Source organism: Eretmochelys imbricata, chromosome 6 (assembly GCF_965152235.1).
Source record: "Eretmochelys imbricata isolate rEreImb1 chromosome 6, rEreImb1.hap1, whole genome shotgun sequence".
Taxonomy (NCBI): domain Eukaryota; kingdom Metazoa; phylum Chordata; order Testudines; family Cheloniidae; genus Eretmochelys; species Eretmochelys imbricata.
The window spans coordinates 17037802-17057483 of record NC_135577.1 but is presented as its reverse complement, the minus strand read 5'-3'; the positions used below and the strand labels follow the sequence as shown (position 1 = coordinate 17057483).

The following is a 19682-nucleotide window of genomic DNA, read 5'->3' as shown; positions in this document are numbered from 1 at the left end:
TAGGCAGAGGGGTAGGAGACTCCAGGATGGGTCAGGCACTGGCGTGGGTCATGCAGCAGGGAGTGGATGATGCCGGACTGCTGGGTGGCCATGCTGAGAGAGGGATGTGGTGCTATCAATTTCCTTCATTGTCTGACTGAATCCTCTGGAGTCTTCCTCTGCGAACAGTGAGGAAAGGGTCTCCCCAGCCGCACCCTTGAAAGAGTCAGAGGAAGGGAGAAGCTGGGGTGCTCCTCCCAGCAGGGGGCTAGGGACTAACGGCTGCCAGGAATGAAATGTATGTAACTATCATGTGTGGGGAGCGCTCTTGCCTCTGGGAGCTATGACACATTCTACCCATGGCAAGCATTATCTCCATCTATGTCTCACTCTCTGGAGCAATCCCCACCCTGCCCACCAAGACAGCTTCAGCCCCGTTCTCGCCCAGCATGGTACGGCAGTCCTCTCTCTACCACCAACCGCTGCGCTCTCCTGCTCACCCAGCAGAGCAATCGCTGGCCTGGAATTGCCACAGTTCCCTCTGACCCCATCCCTGCCCACTGAGGTAGACACGTGCCCAGAGAGCAGGAATTGCAGTGTCTCCCTGGGTGCACTTTCTCCTCCTGGGGCTACATGTTCAGTCCATCAAAGATACAGAAACTCAGTCCTCCTCCTCCTCCTCCTCTTGCAGGGGGTGAGCCTAGAGTCCATTGCAAGTGGGTGCAAATCCAGCCCAGGGTCTATCTCCTTCCTACACAGAGTGTGAGATATCAAATGCCAGACTCCATATCTTTTTGTCTGAGTTAGCTACCACCTTTCACCAGGGATAGCCCCAGGGAGATCCTGGAATGAGGATTTTTCTCAATCTGGAATGGACTCCAAATATGCCCCTGTTCCTGACTGAGATACTAAAAGATTTTCCCATCATGCACTTGCAGAGTCTTCTGCTCTGTGTTCCATGCATCTCTTTGGTCCCCACCGGCCCTGGCTTTAATGCCATCTACTCTCATACAGGATGTTACTATTTCACCTAGCCCAATGCACGTCACTGGCATGATGGCCACAGCCAACGCTCTCAAACTCCAGCACCAATAACTAAGCACCTGAATCAATGTTTAGGCACCCGAAGGTTTGTGGGACAAACACAGCAGGCCTCAGAGTTCCTCATGTATAATCACCTCCAGATGGAGAAACTCTGCCCACCCCTCCTCCCTGTTTCAGCCACACCTACCCGGGTGCATAGGAGGCCTTGGGCTCTGATTTGATTGGAGGGACCACGTTAGTCAGGCAGTGGCCGCTGAGGTACCCCTTGGGCACCACCATGCCATTGTTGTTATTGCAGTTGAGGTGAGCACTGTAGTTGGGTCCACAGGGGTTGGCCAAAAGAGGGCCATGACGGACCGGGCCTTGGCTGCCTGGGGGACAGAGATGGAGGGCACCACTGGAAGCTGGGTTGGTCACATGAGCGACGCCGGAGAGGGAACTGGCGACAGGAGCACTGACGGTGGCAGAGCCGGAAGGCTGGGTGTGCGCATAGCTGGCTGAGGCAGGGATGTCCGGGAAGCAGCTGTGGGAGAGAAGTCAAGCACCTCAGCAGGGTATACGTATTGCACCTTTCGCCGGCCACGCAGCCCTTCTGCCCCCACCCACACGCCCACCACTGGGAAGGAGGCACCGCAACCTGACAGCACCAGCAAAACTGCACCCCAGGGCTCAGTCGGGGAGCAGAAGAAGGGTGAGTATCTAGCTGCTACTGGCAGGGGAATGGATGTAATCTCCCAGGAAAGGGGATACTAACCTAACGTTGCTCACGGGTCTTTAAAGGCTAGAACCGCCCACGACCTCGATTCTTTGACTCCTGGGGAAAGTGGCAACTCCGACAGCTCACCTCCCGTTCGCCCCATGCTGTGGCATTGATTCAGGCCCCGTTACACCACTCGGGCCTTCCTCCGAGGGCTCCCAGGCCAAGACTGACCAAACCCAACCCTGCTTACTTTGCCAGATGTGCTGAGAGGCTTCACTCAGCCCAGTGTAACACACACCTGCTGGAAACAGGACAGCACCTCCCCTCTCAACAGGTCAGTGCCCCACTGCCAGCACCAACAGGGGCTGCAGCCTCCCTCCTGTGGTGCGTGCCCTTCTTCACCCCCTCTGCAGTCAGTGCACCCTAGCGTGGTGTGGAGAGCACGCCCTGCTGGTCCCAGGGATACATTTCCCTTCCACACACACTCATTCCTGGGGAGCTCTCTCCCCAAAATGCCAGTGCATTTTGCTCCCAGCATGATGCCCCAATAGCTATTCCTAGCAGCACAGGGGGGGTGGGCCCAAATGCCTTCATTTGATGTTCTTCTGTGCCATTTTTACTCCTGTCCAAAGGCAGCAGGGGCGTCTCCAAGGACGGGAGTTAAAGGATTCTTCAATGACCCTACCCGGGAGGAAGAAAAGTAGAAAGGGGGAAGCAGAAAAGAAAGAAGGGGGTTTGGAGACCAGAGGAGGGATTGAAAAGGACAGTAGCACAGAGCGACACATGGGAGCCCTGACAGAGGCAGAGAGCAGGGGCGAAAGGGAGCAGGGAAGCTATTTACAAACAAGGCACTGCATCCCCGTAAAGGAGAAAATTCAACTTCTCCCTGGGAAAACGGCCCCCAGCTCTGCCCCCGCTGGCAGCCCCCCACCACCGGGCCGTGCGCGAGGCAGGGACTTACATATCTGGTGAGTCTTCCTTGCTGATGTACTCTTCCAGAATGCTGGTGTCGATGTTGGAAGGTTCCAGAGCTCCATTAATGTCGTGGCCTGCAGAGAAGAGAGGGAATGGAAGGGGCGAGAGCCATTAGAAAACCAGACAAGTCATGTCCCCTTCCCTGAGAGATCAGAGAGTGACTTACAGCTCCTCCTACTGCCCCAGGCCCCTCCATCGCAGGAGGAAAAAGGGACTGAGCTGAGGGCCAGAGCCACTGAACCTTGCGCAATCAGCAGATCATGCTCTTTCAGAGAGACCACCTCAGTGTCCACCCGCTCCCCTGCCATCCCACAAGCTGAGAACACAGACGTGCGCCTCTCAGGGGGTCATGGGTGCAACAGTGCAAGTGCAGACAAGGCTGAGTTATCAGAAAGTCTGTGGGACACAAGGAGTACTTGATGGTAAATTGTGCCGACTGCAGGGCCCCGCTGGGCCGGGCCTGGTTGCTTGGGCTGTTGGACTCCTCTGCACGGAGCCTCCTGAGAAATGCGGATGACAGCGCCTGGCAATAGCGTAGGCCTTGCTCGCATGAGCTGCAGAAGCCACTGGCTTTACTTGGGCCACCTGCCCTGGTGGAAGAGCTGCTTGGTGTGGGCCGCAGGAGCCTGTAGCTAGTGCCCAGTGACAGGGCCGCGCTGTGTGGCCTCCGTGGGTGGATTCGGGAGTCTGGTTTCATTCCCTCCCCGTTGGACCCTTGCCTTGGTTTCACGGAACATGCTGAAATCTCTCCGCCGCTGCCATGCCAGCTTTGGAACAGATCTCAGCCCCCCTCACGCAACCGCCTCCCGCTCGGGCAGCACTAGACTATCTTCCCCTTTCTCCTACAGGTCCCTCCTCCTCCTCCCGTGCTGTGGAAGCCAGGCTGGGGTTCGTCAAGAGAAAGTGCTTTCTTTATCTGCCTCGCTGGAGTAGGAGTGTGCAGCCCGCTGGGGCCTATGCCAACCCCAAGTGCCAAAGACACTGCCAAGAAAGGGGAAGAGCAGCCCCAGCCCCCTTCCCCGAGCTCGGCTAACAAAGACACAACGGCCCGACCCCTTCAGCCAGAGGCGATGTGTCACTTGCCCAGCAGGCGTGCGTGCACACACCACCAAAGGACCACCGCCCCCTCCAAGCCACACTGGGGGGAAAGGTTAGCCAATGAACCGCAAACGTGAAAAAGAGGGGCTTCAGCCGGCATCCAGCCAATCAGATCTTTCCCCTGTGAAAATCCCTTTCATACCAAGACAAGCAAATCGGCAGCAATAAATCCAGCTAGGAATTTTGCCAAGCGAACGGGGGTGGGGTGGGGGGGGGGGAAGGAGATCTTTCCTTGGTAACCCAGGCCGGGGAGAAAAGCCCGGGTCGGGATTCCATTGAAAAACACCTAACCCTTTATGTACCACACCCTTCAACAGCAGGCTGCAGGGAAGGGGGGCTCGCTGCTACGAAAGAAAGCATCCAGCTTAACACGCACCCCAGTAGAGCCTGGAGTCCCCGGCCCCTCCAGTATCCAGGCTGGGATCCCACAGAAAAGCAATGGGCAGGACAAGTGTGCAACTCTGAGTGCCGAGACGCACAGACACTTCCACGGTACGGTCACAGAGAGAAGGGCCGTGGGGTGCAGGAGCATCGGGCTTGCTCCCCAGCCGTGGCCTGAGGATCTCCCTCCTCACCGGAGAAGCTTGTTTAGACACAGGCATCGCGCGGGCTGGAATTGCAAAGTGGCAGACATTTTCTGGTTCAAGTGCCCTTCGAACTGACAGCATCGGCTGGAGCCAGGATCAGCGCAGGCAGGTGCTGGGATGCTTCCCCCAGCTGCTGTGCAACTGCTTCTCCACCTGACCCACAGCAACCCTCCCCCTTCCCGGATGCTCACTCCTGAGTGCTCCCACACACAGCTCTGGGCCTGTCCAGCAGCACCCCTGCCACTCCAGCCCTGCCCCCAGCTTGTTAATGCTCCTCAGTCCTGACCTGGCGCGCCCCAGCTATTCCAGCCCTGCCCACCAAGGTTTACTAATGCTCTCAAGCCACGACTCTCAGTTCCCTTACTATTCCAGTGCCAGTTCTCTCTTGGGCAAAGACTTTCAATCATACCACATCATGGGCTGATGTGGACATGTGCCCACCAGCGAACAACTCAGAGAGCCCAGTTCACTTGCCACACGATCCAGCATTTGAATCCGGATCTCCAGAAGCAAAGAGCCAGTGCACTAATCCCTCTCCCCACCCACAGGCTACCAAGCTTCCCTGAGGAGAGCTCTCCAGGTTGCTGGTTTCAGAAGACCCCTTCCCAGGGTCAAAGCTCTAACAAGCTCTGCACGGATGGACAGAATTCCTGGGGGACATGGGCTCACATATATCCCTTGGTGTTGGACTGTGGCCGTTCCACAGACTAACCTCCCCAGCTCTGCTGGTCTCTCAGCTCACACCCTCTTAGCCACCTTGCCTGAAAGGTCACCTTCATGAAAATTCAATCAAGACCCAAGCAAAGGGCATGATAAGCACCGTGGCGCAGAAGGTGCGTCAGCTGAACTGCTCTGGAGCTACAACAGAATTGATAACGGCCACAACAGGGGGGACCGGCTGTGGGGTGGGAGGGGCAGTTCTTTACCTACTAAAAATAAATCCAATGAAGGACTTTTCTCAACAAGAGACTGGAGGCCCTTGAGCCTTCTGCAAAGAGACTGAGAGCAGCTGGGCTCCATGCGGTGACATTCCCTGTCCATAGCTGACTGCTGTCCCAGTTCTTTGCCAGTCCCCATCTCCCATGTTTCTGATTCATTCGGCCAGCACTAAGAATCTCTTCCCCTGGATCTTCAGCCTTTCTTCTGGTCCTCTGAGCGCCCCTGTTTGTCTCTGTGGGGCAGAAAGTATCTCTGGAATGTCTGCCGCTGAGCACGAGCTCTTAAGAGCATCTCATTGCCTGAAAACTTCTGTTCAGTAGGGACTGTTACCAAAAGCCAGCTTAGGTGATTAATCAAAAGCTAATACCTCTCTTTAGAGTCACGAGCTCCTAACGACATTAACAATGCCCCTCCTCCCCTTGCAACGGGGGATTAAGAGGGAGTAGGAAGCCACAGAAAATGGACCCATGAAGCTGAACACCCCAAGGCTCCACAGGAAACAGAACTCATCTCGAAGTCTCAATCAAAGAGAGATGGAGCAGAGGGCAGCAGTGACCATCAGCCAATGAGCTCATATTTCCTTTGCTCAAAAGAAAAGTGTTAACTCTAATAGACAGCACCCGCCACCGTCCATAACTCTGCCTAATGCACCCAGGCTTCATAACCCGCTCCAGAGTCCCCCACCATCCACTACTCCACAGGCTGTATCACAAGACCTACAGCCTCTCCCAGAGTCTCCAAACTCAGTGAGCCACAGGTCACCGTGCAGTGAACCCGCACTAACTCTGTTGACCTCAGTGGAGTTCCTTTGCACCACCCTTTGTAACTGAGCAGAATTTAACTTATCCCAGAGCCATTTCAAGAGCTTCCAGTTCCAAAACCTTCTGGGATGCCCACCCTTTTGTAACCCCTTGCAGTCACTCCTGCTGCAAAAACACATCAAGAGGCTCCCTTGCCCTCACCATGTTCAGGTTATGCTCTGTCCCCAGAATCACCTTTCCCTCCATAATCATTGGTCCTGCCTCCCTTTACTCCATAACCCTCCCCAAAGCCTCCCTCCATGCTCCGGAATACCCCTAGAGGCTCCTTTGGAGTCTCTCTCGTGCCAGTTCCCTCCCAAAGGAGCTGAGGAAAAGCGTGGGCAGCTGCGCAGGTAAAGCTTGTTTGGGAAGGACAGGGTGGCATTCGTTCCTCACCGAAGGAGTCAGGAGCTGGGAGAGCAGAGGCCCCCCGTACGTGGGAGAATGTCAGGAATCCCACTGTTTGGACTGGGTTTCTCTGCCTTCCTCAGGCTTCCCAACTCAATCAGCCTCTGAACAGAGCCAGCAGTACCCCGCCCACCTCCTTTGTGTTTTCCGTTTGCGGCTCATCTCTGCTCTTGTCCCACTAGACTCCCAGGCACCCGATCAGCAAGCCAGGAACACCTGCTTGTGCCACCCCACCCTGCAGCATGCTCCTGTGCTCAGCACATCTCGCTCGGGGACACCGAAGGGATCCAGGAATCCTCACACGTTGCTCAGCTCCCTGTTTCCTGTGTGAAATGCATGCCTGAGGACTGCAGTGTTTTGCAGCTCTCTGAAAGGGTTAACAGCGCCCTTCCCCTTCCAGTCACCGTATTTACGGGTCTTAGAGATTAAAACCAGAATTCACCTCGAGTGATAGGCTGATAAGTTTATGGTATTTCTATTTATAACAATCCCTCCCCCATCTATACTTGCTCTGCTGCCTGTCTTCTAATCACCCATAATCCTCCCTGGGTCACAAAAGGGGTGGGAGGTAGGGAGAGCAACTGACAGAGAGCTGCATCCTGGGATCCCTTAACGAGAACCAGATGTGAGAACCTGGAGAGGATGACAAGGTCAACCATTTTAATGGGCTGCTGAACTTCTGCAAGAGGAATAAGTGAGTACAAGCAAAGAAGCTCTCAGAGGCAGGAATGAGGGGCGGGAGTTGCAAAGAGATGACCCCAAGCCAACCAAGAGGTCTGTAGGCTTCCCCAGGGCAATGCCGCCACATGCCAGCTCGGGCCAAATTCCGCTCTTGGTTACTCTGCCATCGGTGGAGGTTGCTCTGCTGTAGCCAAGAGCAGAATACGGCCTTTGGCCACTTGAGGTCATATCACAGAGCTGTGGAAACCGAGGAGCAGAGAACCAGTTTGGGTAGAGTAAAAATTGACCCAACCCTCTGTCCAGATGCAGAGCCGGCCCCCTCAACAAACTTTCCTGCAGCTTCCCAAGCATGTTCCCATTTTCTTCCCTCTTCCCCACACGCCCCAGCAGGTTTGGTTTTCACCATGTCTGCCCAGCCTGCTTCCCAGAGCGGAAGTGCTGGAAAGGCACAAGGAAGAGCTCAGGATTTTCAGACCCCTTTTGGATCTGAATGTTGGGGGGTTTCTCCGATCCCCTCAGCCTCTGAGGCGCACCCATTGCTAGTCCAGGTCACCAGCCGCGGGGATGGCCACACGTTCACTTTCAACATCATAGGAGGAGATTTTCAGAGGCAGTGGGGGTGGGAAGTGAGAGAGGGGCTAGGTGTCCAGCTGCCATTTTTGCCTTTGAAGATGTTCCCCATACTGAGTTGGAGCAAACAATGCTCTGGCTCTCACGATGGGCGTTCCTGGGTGTACGAGGCAGTGAAGCTAGGAGAGACAGCCATGACTAGTGGTAAGAGTAGGGGCAGGGAAGCAGAACATCTGACTTCTATTCCTGAATCTGCCGCTGTCTCCCTGCGGGCACTTGGGTGAGTCACATGGACTCTCTGTGCCTTTGTTTCTCCACCTGAAAACTGGGAATAATGATGAGCGCCCGGTTCAGAGGGCATTAATACCTGGTTTGCATGCCATCCATTCATTAACGTTTGTAACGGGATTGAAGATCTTGGTTTGAAAGGCAGTAGAGAAAGGCAAAGTCTAATGACTTTTCATGCCGGATTAACCCATATGACAAGAGCCTTCATGCCTGGACATCAGCTATTCAGTTCTTTACTGGGAGCGCTCAGTGGCTGCACGGTACATATGGCAAAGCGCTACGAAGCCAAGGGCCCTCAGCACAGACCATCTAGCATGCCCCACATGTAAAGCACAGCTAGTCACTCACCGCAGCCCCCTTTGGGGTAGGTAAGTGCTATTCTCCCCACTGTACAGATTGGGAAACTGAGGCACAGAGCACTCAGGTGACTTTACCAAGGCCACAACGGGAGTCGCTGGCAGAGTACCATGCTGGAGCTGTGGTGAGGCAGCAGCCAGCACGGTAGGTCTGAAGAACCCAGGAGCTCCTGGCTCCCAGTCCTGCACTCGCCCGTCTAGACTGCATTTCTGTAGGCGGGTGTCAGAGCAGCCCTGGACAGCGAGTGCTGCACACACATACACGGCTGTCGTTGTGACACCGCCGTGTGCACCAGCTCCCCTCATCTGGTGCAGCGGGCACTGTGCTTCCTTAACATGGTGGTGCAGTGACTCCCAGCTGGGGGCTGACCTGCATGCAGGCTGGCCTTCTACCTAACTCCTCCGTGGTGTTCGGAGAGGCCCCTGCCCCGTAAAATCAAGGCTCTCACTACTGGTGTCACAGCCGAGTTCCCCCCAGGCGGCATCCGAGTGGCGCGATGCTAACCGCAGGGACTGCCCCGTGCGTGCCGCTGCCAGCGGGGCTCCGTGAACACACACAATGGGTTGTGAAATCAGCGCACTGGGCTGCAGCATCGGCACATTCCCAGCACCTCGCTCGGCTCGCAGCCCCCTGCTGTGTTTACACTTCCCTCCCTGCGGATTGGCTCGGGGCCTGGCCATGAGTCTGAAGAAGCTACCGGAGAGATTTCTAACCAAACATTGCCTAAGCCTGGGGAGCTGGGGGGCCAGCAGCTACGCTCCGGCTCCTCTCTCTCATCGCCTCATCACCCTGGCCCTGGCCCCCCTCCTTCCAGCCACACCAGAGCCCCAGTGGGCCAAAGGCCTAACCCATGTGCAGCCCCTCCCCGAGGGACGTGAGAAATACATGTGTTTGAGCGGCACCAATACCCTGCTCCCCCAAATTCATCCCCACCTGCGAGCGAGATGGGACACACAGGGATCAGAGGCAGCATCAGCACCTGATTCGGCTCCACCCACCAGTGACACGGGACACCCAGAGAGTCAGGGGCAGCACCGATGTCCTGCTCCCCAGGGGGCATCTCTGACTCTGTCCCTCCCATGAGATGAGACACATGGGGTTCAGAAGGGGGCCCTACCAGCAAGTTCAGGAGGCCAAGCCAGCCAAGGGAACAGTCAGCACCCTGCTTAAAGAATAAAATAGGAGTGATTTTTCTAGGGACAGAAATTTCCAAAATACACACACGCATTCTCTCTCTCTCTCCCCTCCCCCTGGGGTGCCAGAGGATCCAACTCCTGTCCCAGGAGCTTTTGGGGGTTGATCAAGGCTGCCTGCCTTCCCTTCCAGTCACAGCCCATGCCTCCCCCCACCCCAACCTCCCCGAGATATGCAGCCCAGCATTCCTCGTTAATTATGCCCTTTATTACCTGACTGTAACATTAACCAGTCGCTCCCAGGAGAGGTGACTCCTGTAACCGGAGCAGGAGGCAAAGCTGAACCCCTCCTTCCCCAAATGCTTCAGAGACCACCCTGGAGCAAGACCCCCTCTGCCCTAGACCCTGGAAGAAGCCCCACTGCTCCCTACACACACACACACACACATACACAGCATCAGTACAGGAGCGAGGAGAGCAGCCCAGCTGGGCGATAATAAGACTCACCCATGACCTGAGCTCCCACCATCTCACACACACACTGAGCCTGAACTCCTGAGTCACTTTCACCTAGGATTTCCCCAGGCCAACCGTGCCTTTAGCTGCACTGCCAGGACAGTCTGCTTTCCAGGGACTGCAGTGATTTTCCGTACACATTTAGGGCACTGCAGTAATTCCCCCAGAAACAAAAGGGCCAGACCCTTGGCTGGTGGACATCAGTGTAACTCCATGACTTGAACTGGTTTGAAGTCCACAAAGCTACTCTGATTTACACCAGATTCAGGGCACAAACCACCCCCACAAAACCAGAACCGCAAGCAAAGGCCCAACTATAGGAGAAGTCTGCCCTCTGTTTTGTCCTCTGGCATCACATTATCTGCAGCGTGCCACAGAAACGGGCCTCCCCTTTCCCACGGGTACAGAGCCACACTGGAGACTAGGAGCTCCGGCTGAACACACGGTGGGGGCCAGGTCACTCTGGGCCATGGGACATGCTCTGGGGGAAGCCTGAGGTCAGAGCAAAGGGAGCAGGGGGCTAGAACACATTGCAGGAACACTCGTCAGTCCTTTCTCCAAGGGCACCTCCAAGTTCCTGGCCCATTTTTCATTTTTAAAAGGGACAAGGGGGTGGAGTTGCAAAGAGGGATTGAAAGTCTCATCAAAGCCAAAAAGCTTCGTTGTGGAGAGACCAATGCTCCTCCTAATGTTGTCTTACTTCCCCATAGTGCTTTTCAGCCCCAACGATCCCAGTCTAATCCCTGCCTCGTGGGGAGCGATACCTTTCTCCATGCATAGTCCCACGGAACTCAGTGGGGTTTCTTGGAATCAAGTGAGATGCAACACATGTAACGGGATCAGAATCTGGCCCTTTGCAAAAGTGGGTAGACACAGGAATCCCTCCATCCACCGCTAACCTGCAGTCGCTGACGGAGTGACCAGTAGTGTCTGCTTTAGCATTCAGGGCTGGAAGCTCAGAAGTTACTGCATCCGACTGAAACTCCAGGGGCAGAGGGGGGATTTTAGAGACGTGGACTATAGGGGCCCAAGATGGGACTTCACCAGGACACTAGAGTTAAAACCCCTATTTCTGCAATAAGACCTATGGCATCTTCAGTGGCCACAAGTTCCTCATCTCACAGATAACGGGGGAAACCTCCAGCAGTGCAGCACAGCGCCCCCCCCCCCCCCCAGCGCCACGCAGGACACAACCACCAGTGACCCCTCTCCTGGCACAGCCCCCCCCCAGCGCCACGCGGGACGCAACCACCAATGACCCCTCTCCTGGCACAGCCCCCCCCCCCAGCGCCACGCAGGACACAACCACCAGTGACCCCTCTCCTGGCACAGCCCCCCCCCAGCGCCACGCAGGACGCAACCACCAATGACCCCTCTCCTGGCACAGCCCCCCCCCCAGCACCACGCAGGACACAACCACCAGTGACCCCTCTCCTGGCACAGCCCCCCCCCAGCGCCACGCGGGACGCAACCACCAATGACCCCTCTCCTGGCACAGCCCCCCCCCCAGCGCCACACAGGACACAACCACCAGTGACCCCTCTCCTGGCACAGCCCCCCCCCCAGCGCCACGCGGGACGCAACCACCAATGACCCCTCTCCTGGCACAGCCCCCCCCCAGTGCCACGCGGGACGCAACCACCGATGACCCCTCTCCTGGCACAGCCCCCCCCCAGCGCCACGCGGGACGCAACCACCAATGACCCCTCTCCTGGCACAGCCCCCCCCCCAGCGCCACGCAGGACACAACCACCAGTGACCCCTCTCCTGGCACAGCCCCCCCCCCAGCGCCACGCGGGACGCAACCACCAGTGACCCCTCTCCTGGCACAGCGCCCCCCCAGCGCCACGCGGGACGCAACCACCGATGACCCCTCTCCTGGCACAGCCCCCCCCCAGCGCCACGTGGGACGCAACCACCAGTGACCCCTCTCCTGGCACAGCCCCCCCCCAGCGCCACGCGGGACACAACCACCGATGACCCCTCTCCTGGCACAGCGCCCCCCCAGCGCCACACGGGACGCAACCACCAGTGACCCCTCTCCTGGCACAGCCCCCCCCAGCGCCACGCGGGACGCAGCCACCAGTGACCCCTCTCCTGGCACAGCCCCCCCCCAGCGCCACGCGGGACGCAACCACCGATGACCCCTCTCCTGGCACAGCCCCCCCAGCGCCACGCGGGACGCAACCGCCAGTGACCCCTCTCCTGGCACAGCCCCCCCAGTGCCACGCGGTACGCAACCACCAGTGACCCCTCTCCTGGCACAGCCCCCCCAGCGCCACGCGGGACGCAACCACCGATGACCCCTCTCCTGATGTTACTTCATCATCGTCACCTCCCGCAGCACATGTCCCCTGCCATGAGGATGGGGCACTGTCTCCAAGACAAGTGTTTCCCTATTAAGTCACAATGCCACATCCCATAATACTTTGGTGTTCCCCACAGGTCTCCCATCCAAATATCATCCAGACCTGACACGGCTTAGCCTGTAGCCTGAGCACCGAGGACCACATGGCCCTTTTATATATACTGAAAAGGGAACTTTCTCCCAACCACCGAACAGAGCAATTCCTGGTGTTTCATTTTGCTTTGGTTCACAGGTTGCCTCCCTCCTGCCACTCTTTACTATCCACTCCCACCATGCACTGCACAGCTATTCCTAATGCACTGGGCAAAACGGGAGCTGCACCTGCCTACACAGAGGTGAGCTGGCTACCCGATTTCCTAGGCCTTTGGAAGAACAGGAGGTGCCGTGAGGGATTTCCCACCAAAACTGTACTGGGAGCTCCCCACCCCTCCATGGAGCCATAGGACAAGTACTCCATTTAGGAAGGAACAATCAGTTGCACATATACAAAGTGGGAAATGACTGCCTAGGAAGGAGTACTGCGGGGTCATACTGGACCAAAGGCTAAATATTAATCAACGGTGTAACGCTGTTGCAAAAAAAGCGAACATCCTTCTAGGATGTATTAGCAGGAGTGTTGTAAGTAAGACAGGAGAAGTAATTCTTCCGCTGTACTCTGCGCTGATTAGGCCTCAACTGGACTCTTGTGTCCAGTTCTGGGCGTCACATTTCAGGAAGAATGTGGACACACTGGAGAGAGTCCAGAGAAGAACGACAAAAATGATTATAGGTCTAGAACACAGGACCTATGAGGGAAGATTGAAAAAAATGGGTTTGTTTAGTCTGGAAAAGAGAAGACCGAGAGGAAACATGACAACAGTTTTCAAGTATGTAAAAGGTTGTTACAAGGAAGAAAAAATGTTTTTCTTAACCTCTGAGGATAGGACAAGAAGCAATGGCCTTAAATTGCAGCAAAGGAGGTTTAGGATGGACATGAGGAAAAACTTCCTGTCAGGGCAGTTAAGCACTGGAATACATTGCCTAGGGCAGTTGTAGAATCTCACTCATTGGAGATTTTTAAGAACAGGTTAGACAAACACCGGTCTGGAATGGTCTAGATAATACTGACTCCTGCACTAGTGCAGGGGACTGGACTAGAAGACCTCTCGAGGTCCCTTCCAGTTCTATGATTCTATGACAGCACCACACTGTGCAGCCATAGGGCATGTGGCATCGCTCCAGAAGCACAGTGAGTAAAGATGGGCAGTGCCATGCAGAAGAAATGCCTCAACCCAGCCACTATCCTCCTGGGATCTCCCCCCTCTCCTGGCCATTTCTCCTCCCCCTCCCAAGGTCTTCCCTTTCCCCCTTCTCCCCAGCCTCTCTTCGAGTCCCTTCTCCTTCTCTCATTATCTTCTACTGCCACCTCTTCTCCACCTCCCTACTATTCCCCCAGACCTCTTCCCTCCCAGCATCTCCATTCTACTGGCCTACCCCTTTCTCCATCCGGCCTCTCCACCCTTCTCCTAGCTTGTCCTCTGCCCTTGCCAGCTGTGAGCATTGGCATGGATGGAGCCATTGTCCTCTGGGCACGGGGAGAGAGGAGGAGGGGGAAGGTGTGAGAGGAGACACAGTGGAGCGTTTGTGCATTTCCCTGCTGCTCCCCCCTCCACCTCCGCCGTCAATGGGCTGCTTGTCAATTCATGCGCTAAGATGGCGGAAATCGCAGCTAACACAAGTGTTGCCATTTGGTGGTGGCAAAGGCGCCTGCTCGGGAGAGCACATTGGCCTGTTTGTTTGGAACCCAATTTCACTGCCACAGAGAACACGTCCCGTTCTCCCTCAGGAGCTGACGTTGGGGAGGTCACAAGGGCAAGACCAGGTGGAGTCCCCCTGGCTGGAGCCCGGCAGGCCTTCCTGACCTCATCAGACCCAGGACCGATGCCGAGATATCCACAGTTTTCCCTGCCTCTAACCCCAGTGCTTCCAGTCCTCAACCGGGCACCCCTAGGAGTGGCGTTGAGGAGTCAATTTGCTGGTGCACATCTGCTGCTCCCTTGGCTGCTCTGAGAGGGTCAGCAGATGGGATGACAGAGCCACATTGCCCAGCGACCGGGAGAGACTAGGGATTGAGCCACCCCCCTGCGATGGATAGGAATAAAAATCAAGGTCCAACTGAGGTGAAATGTGTCACTGAGATCTGTTCCAGGGGATCCTCGCGAGAGGTGGCGGGCTCCACCTCACCACCTACCCAGGGGCAGTGGGCCTGAGGGGATCTAAGGCCTGTTCCCTCTCCCTCTGCCCAAAGGGTGGGATCTTGGTACAAGAAGCCACTGATGGGTCACTCTGATGCTTCGAGACACCTCCCCAATACGTGGGAAGTAGTAACCCTTCAAAACACCACCACATGCCTGCTTCCCTCCAAGACACTCAGCCTTCCACACACACTCTTCTCACATGGGCTCACCCCCTCCATGAGACAGCCAGTCCCATAGTGCTCACCCATGACACCAACAGCTCACCTGTCATGTGCTCTTCTTCCCCCAGGACTGGGGGAGAAGGCCTCATCGCAGAGGAGAAAGGGTGTCTCACAGTCCAGCCTTTTGCTCCCCCATCACAGAGGAGAAAGGGTGTGTCACAGTCCAGCCCTTTGCTTCTCCATCACAAGAAAGCAAGAATGGGGACAGCTTCTCTATTCTGACTCCTCTCTCGCATTGACGGGGACAACACAGTGTAGGGCAGCCTCTTCCACCTCCTGAAGAGTAGTGGCAAATTGGCAGCCACATTGGAGCAGAGTACTAGGGGTTTTGCCTCTTCTTAGACATGTAAAGGGGGAGGCCTCTCAACACAGTCCCCTGACTGCCTCCCCTGTGTACGATGGACCTCTATTGACCAGGAGCCCACCCAATTAGAGAAACAATGGAGTCAAGCGCTAAATACACACGCCCAGATCCTTTAAACGTCCACGGGCCTTACCATGCGTCCACCACCCAGCTCTACCAGATCAGAACAGGAAGCTCATGGGTTTGTGGCTAAAGGACAGGAGCGGAACACAAGAAATCTGAACGGAAATCCCTGCTCAGCCACAGACTTCCTGTGTAACCTGGGGTGGGTCACTTTCCACAGCGTCCCACCCATGACATGGGATAATCCTCCTCCTTTTTTCCCACCTGGTAATTGCCTTATCTGTAAGCTCCTCATGGCAGGGACCATCTCTCACATCTGTACTGCATGCTGACCCTGGGTTCTGAGTCAGGTTTGTGCCCAAGCCCCCGCATCCATCTACACACAAATCAGTCTGACTCGGGCCAGCAAGCACTCAGGACTTGGGTCCTGCTAGCAGGGTCCCACTGTGACTCAAGTCCAACACCTGTCATTTTGCAGTGTGGACGTAGCTCAAGCCGCAGATCAGTCAGAGGGTCTGTGCAGTGCAGTATGAACATGTTAGCACAGCTGTAAAACCTGGGTCCAGCAACTGTAAATCCAGGTTTACAATGCAGTACAGACGCTCAAGCACAGGCTTGGAAACATCAGGTATGTCTACACAGCAAAATCCCCAGGGCAGAGAGTCTCAAGGCCCAGGCTGGCGCTACAGTGTTAAAACAGCCCAAGATGGAACAGTGAACCAGAAGGGGGTGGGGGCGAGGCGGGCTCAGACTCACTGCCATGAGCTTTTTTTGCCATGCAGACATACCCACTGAGTGCACAAGTCTGGGTCCGGGCTGGGCGTGCAGGCAGTGCGGACATACCCTATGTGTCTAGGCAGCACTTCGCACAACAGGGCCACAGCTGGGGCCTCTAGGCGCTGCTGTAATATAAATAATTAATAGATTTAAATCTAGGTTTCCGATGTGGAAACAGAGCCTTTTGGAGAGAATCACTCTTAGTATTAACATGCACTGAAGCATATTTGCACGTAGAAAAGGAATTTCAAAGCCCAGACTGAGTTACTATTATTGTTCATATGACAGCATTGCCTTTGGGTCCCATTGTGCAAGGGCCTGTACAAACACAAAATAAGAGGCGCCCCTGCCCCAAAGAGCTTACAATATAAATAGACAGGATGGACAAAGGGGGCGAGGGGCACCGAGGCTACAAAGAGGTGTAGTAATTTTACCAAGGTTGTACAGCAGATCAGTGCCAGAGCCAGAAACAAACACCAGATCTCCTTACTGAAAATCCACTGCCTTTCCCACTGAACCATGCTGCTGCAGTATGCCACGTTAACCATGCTGCTGTACCTAGCATCAGTGTGACGTCCCCTGGTACGCCACGAGCAGGACTGGCCCCTGGAATACTCTATAAATCTTACAGACTGGAAAGACATTAAAAAACGTTAGAATGGCTAAAAATGAACAGAAGCCAACACGAATGGTCTGCTAGTGCCGGAGGTGGCTGCAAGAGACTGGATTAGCAGATGCACCCTTACGAGACCAAGTGGGCTACCTAGATGGACAGGTCAGTTTTTAAGAAATGCACCCTACTAATACTGCTTGGGAGCTCAGTAAGTGATTTGGAAAGATCCAGCACGCTAAGCCCTATGTGAGCTGTCCTGGGAAAGATCCCACCCCTTCCCCAATCTTTTAGGCAGGATGATTATTAATAAAATAGATACAGATAATACAATCTTACAGGCATTTCACAGAACACATACAGAGGGGGGACATTCTGTTTCATCCCTGCTGGGGTGGAATGCAGTAGCTGTGTAATTGCGCACAAAACAGAGAGGAAATGAAGACTATCCCATCTAGTTGAACTGCTAGGGTGACTTCAGGAAGGCAGAATATATTTATCCAGACAGAAATTCTGCCAGGACGCTAGGCTTTGCCACCGCTATTTGTGCAAAACTGACATCAGACCTTTAATGATCAAAAGTATCACGTCAGTGGGCTTTACTGCTCATCTGATTGATGGCAGCACATCCATCTCCCATCCAAAATCTGAGCAGACCAAACCCTATTTAGCTAACAACATCTGATAAGATCACAGCCTAAGACTGCAAGACCTAACTGAGCACAATACGAAGTGAGAATTTCCCAGGAGAAACCATCACCACAGGAGAGCCCTCTTTACAAACATCTTTCATATGCCCTGCATGAACTTCCCAAGACATGACAGCATTTTCCAAGATCTAAGGTATGCTGTAGAGGAGAGAGGATTAGACTAACACTAAAAACGTAAAGATAGGACAAAAAGAAAAGGAGGACTTGTGGCACCTTACAGACTAACAAATTTTGTTAGTCTCTAAGGTGCCACAAGTCCTCCTTTTCTTTTTGCGGATACAGACTAACACGGCTGCTACTCTGCAAGATAGGACAGTTGTTCCTTTCCTTAAGAATGAAACGAGGCAGTGATTCAAAATGTACCACTGCAGGTGTATGAACCTCCATGCTACTACCAATCACCCAGTGTAAATTACACCATTGTAGAGCACGCAGTATCAACCAGGAGTTGCTTGAAATGAACAGATTAGAACTTTTCTTGGCTGTTTGGCCAAGGTCTAGGATTGATTTAATATCGGACTCATCCTCCACTGGGGAACCATACCATGCTCTTGCAAGGGGATGGAGCCAAGGATATAGTAAATGTTATTCATCTCAGACTTCGTAGATTCATAAAGGTCACAAGGGAAAAATCCACACCCCTGAGAGATGTAGCTATGCTTGACTAGCTCCTGGTGTAGACAGTGCTAGGGCGATGAAAGAATTATTCTATCAACCTAGCTACCGCCTCTCTGGAGGAGGATGAGCAAAGTAATGGTAGAACCCCTCCTGTTGCTGTAGTGAGTATCTTCACTGAAGCACTGTAGCAGCACCGAAGCCGTGTTTTAAGCACAGACATGTCCTTAGGGATCTACATCAACAGAAGAGCCCTTCTGTCAACCCAGCTACCATCGCTCAGGGAGGTGGAGTTCCTATGGTGACAGAAAAACCCCTTCCATCGATGTTGTTTGCAGCTACGCTATGGGGCTACAGAGGCATAGGGACGGTACCGTAGCTACATCACTCTAGCACCCATAGTGTAGACATGGCCTTAGTTAATTCAGATTAACTTTGGTCAGCGTGCCCCTGTAGACAAGTTCTTTTAGCCTGTGCTCAACTCACCCCTTAAACTTTCTCTCTGCTAAGCGAAATAGTTTGAGCTTCTTTAGCGTCTCACTGCAAGGCCAGCTTTTCAGGCCTACATTTGTAACTCTTGTTCCAATTTGTCCACATCCTTTTAAAAGTGTGGATATCACAAATTGACACAGCATTCCCATAATGGAATGGAAATGGATTTCCGTGCTCCTTCAAGCCTCCACGCTTCCAACTGGCTTCATTTATTAAAGTTCAAAAAATTTAAAAAAAACGCTGGAAAACTTCTCAATCGTTTTCTGAAACAATGATTTTTGTTCACATGAAATTTTAATTGGAATTTTTCATTTACTGAAACTGTTCATATATTTTTTCTAATTTAAGGTATTTTACATTGATTTTTAACTTTTTTGAAAATCTGAAAAAATCATTTATGAAAATTTCTTATTTCGATATATGAACATTTTCAATTCATTTTTATTACCATTTTTGCAAAATAATAATTTTTGACCAGACAATATTTTAAATTTTTTATATTGAAAAAGTCCTTTTTTTAAAAAAGTATTTTTTGCTTGTAAATTGTTCTGTGTATTCTGCCCTGTACAGAACAGAGAGGGGAAACAGTTCCTGCACTAGAGATCTTACCATTTAAATAGACAGTAGACAGAATGTGTTAAATTCACTCTCTGACCTCCTGGTGCATTTTATTTTTGACTTCACAGAAGTAGGTTATCGGGATGGATTTAAATGGAGAGAGGGAAAATTCTGCCAGCACTGCATGAGAGCACTACGTGTGTAGGGGGCAGCGAGGAAGTAGGCATGGAGACAAGTGTGGGAGAAGGTAACATTGGGCTTGGTTAGGCGGAAGGCTTTGGCTAGAAAGCAAGGGAAGTATTATTCAGAGCCTTGAAGCTAAGGACAAGAAGTCTCAACTCAATGCAGAAGGCAAGCAGAAGCTAGTAATGGGATTCAAATAGGGGAATGATGTGGTCAGAGTAGCAGACCAGCAAGATAACTCTCATGGCAGCATTCTGAATGAGCTCAGAGCAAGATGGGAATTCCGGAGGCCAATGAGGAACAGCTGAGAGTAGGTGAGAGCTGACCAAGGCGTAGAGGAGGGTCTTTGTGTTAAAGCATGGGACATAGAGATGCTCTACATGGAGAGCTGGCAAGGAGAGTGGAGAGG

General features: G+C 53.7%; 1 protein-coding gene across 1 annotated transcript in view; it reads right to left on the bottom strand.

The window, feature by feature from the left end:
- MYRF (myelin regulatory factor) overlaps nucleotides 1–19682 on the bottom strand; it is a 103032-nt gene that overhangs the window by 57410 nt on the left and 25940 nt on the right. The window contains exons 2-3 of the mRNA XM_077819853.1: nucleotides 2685–2772; nucleotides 1211–1546 (exon numbers count right to left, since the gene is read on the bottom strand). Coding sequence (XP_077675979.1) covers nucleotides 1211–1546; nucleotides 2685–2772 — 424 coding nt within the window. The remainder of the gene's footprint in view (nucleotides 1–1210; nucleotides 1547–2684; nucleotides 2773–19682) is intronic.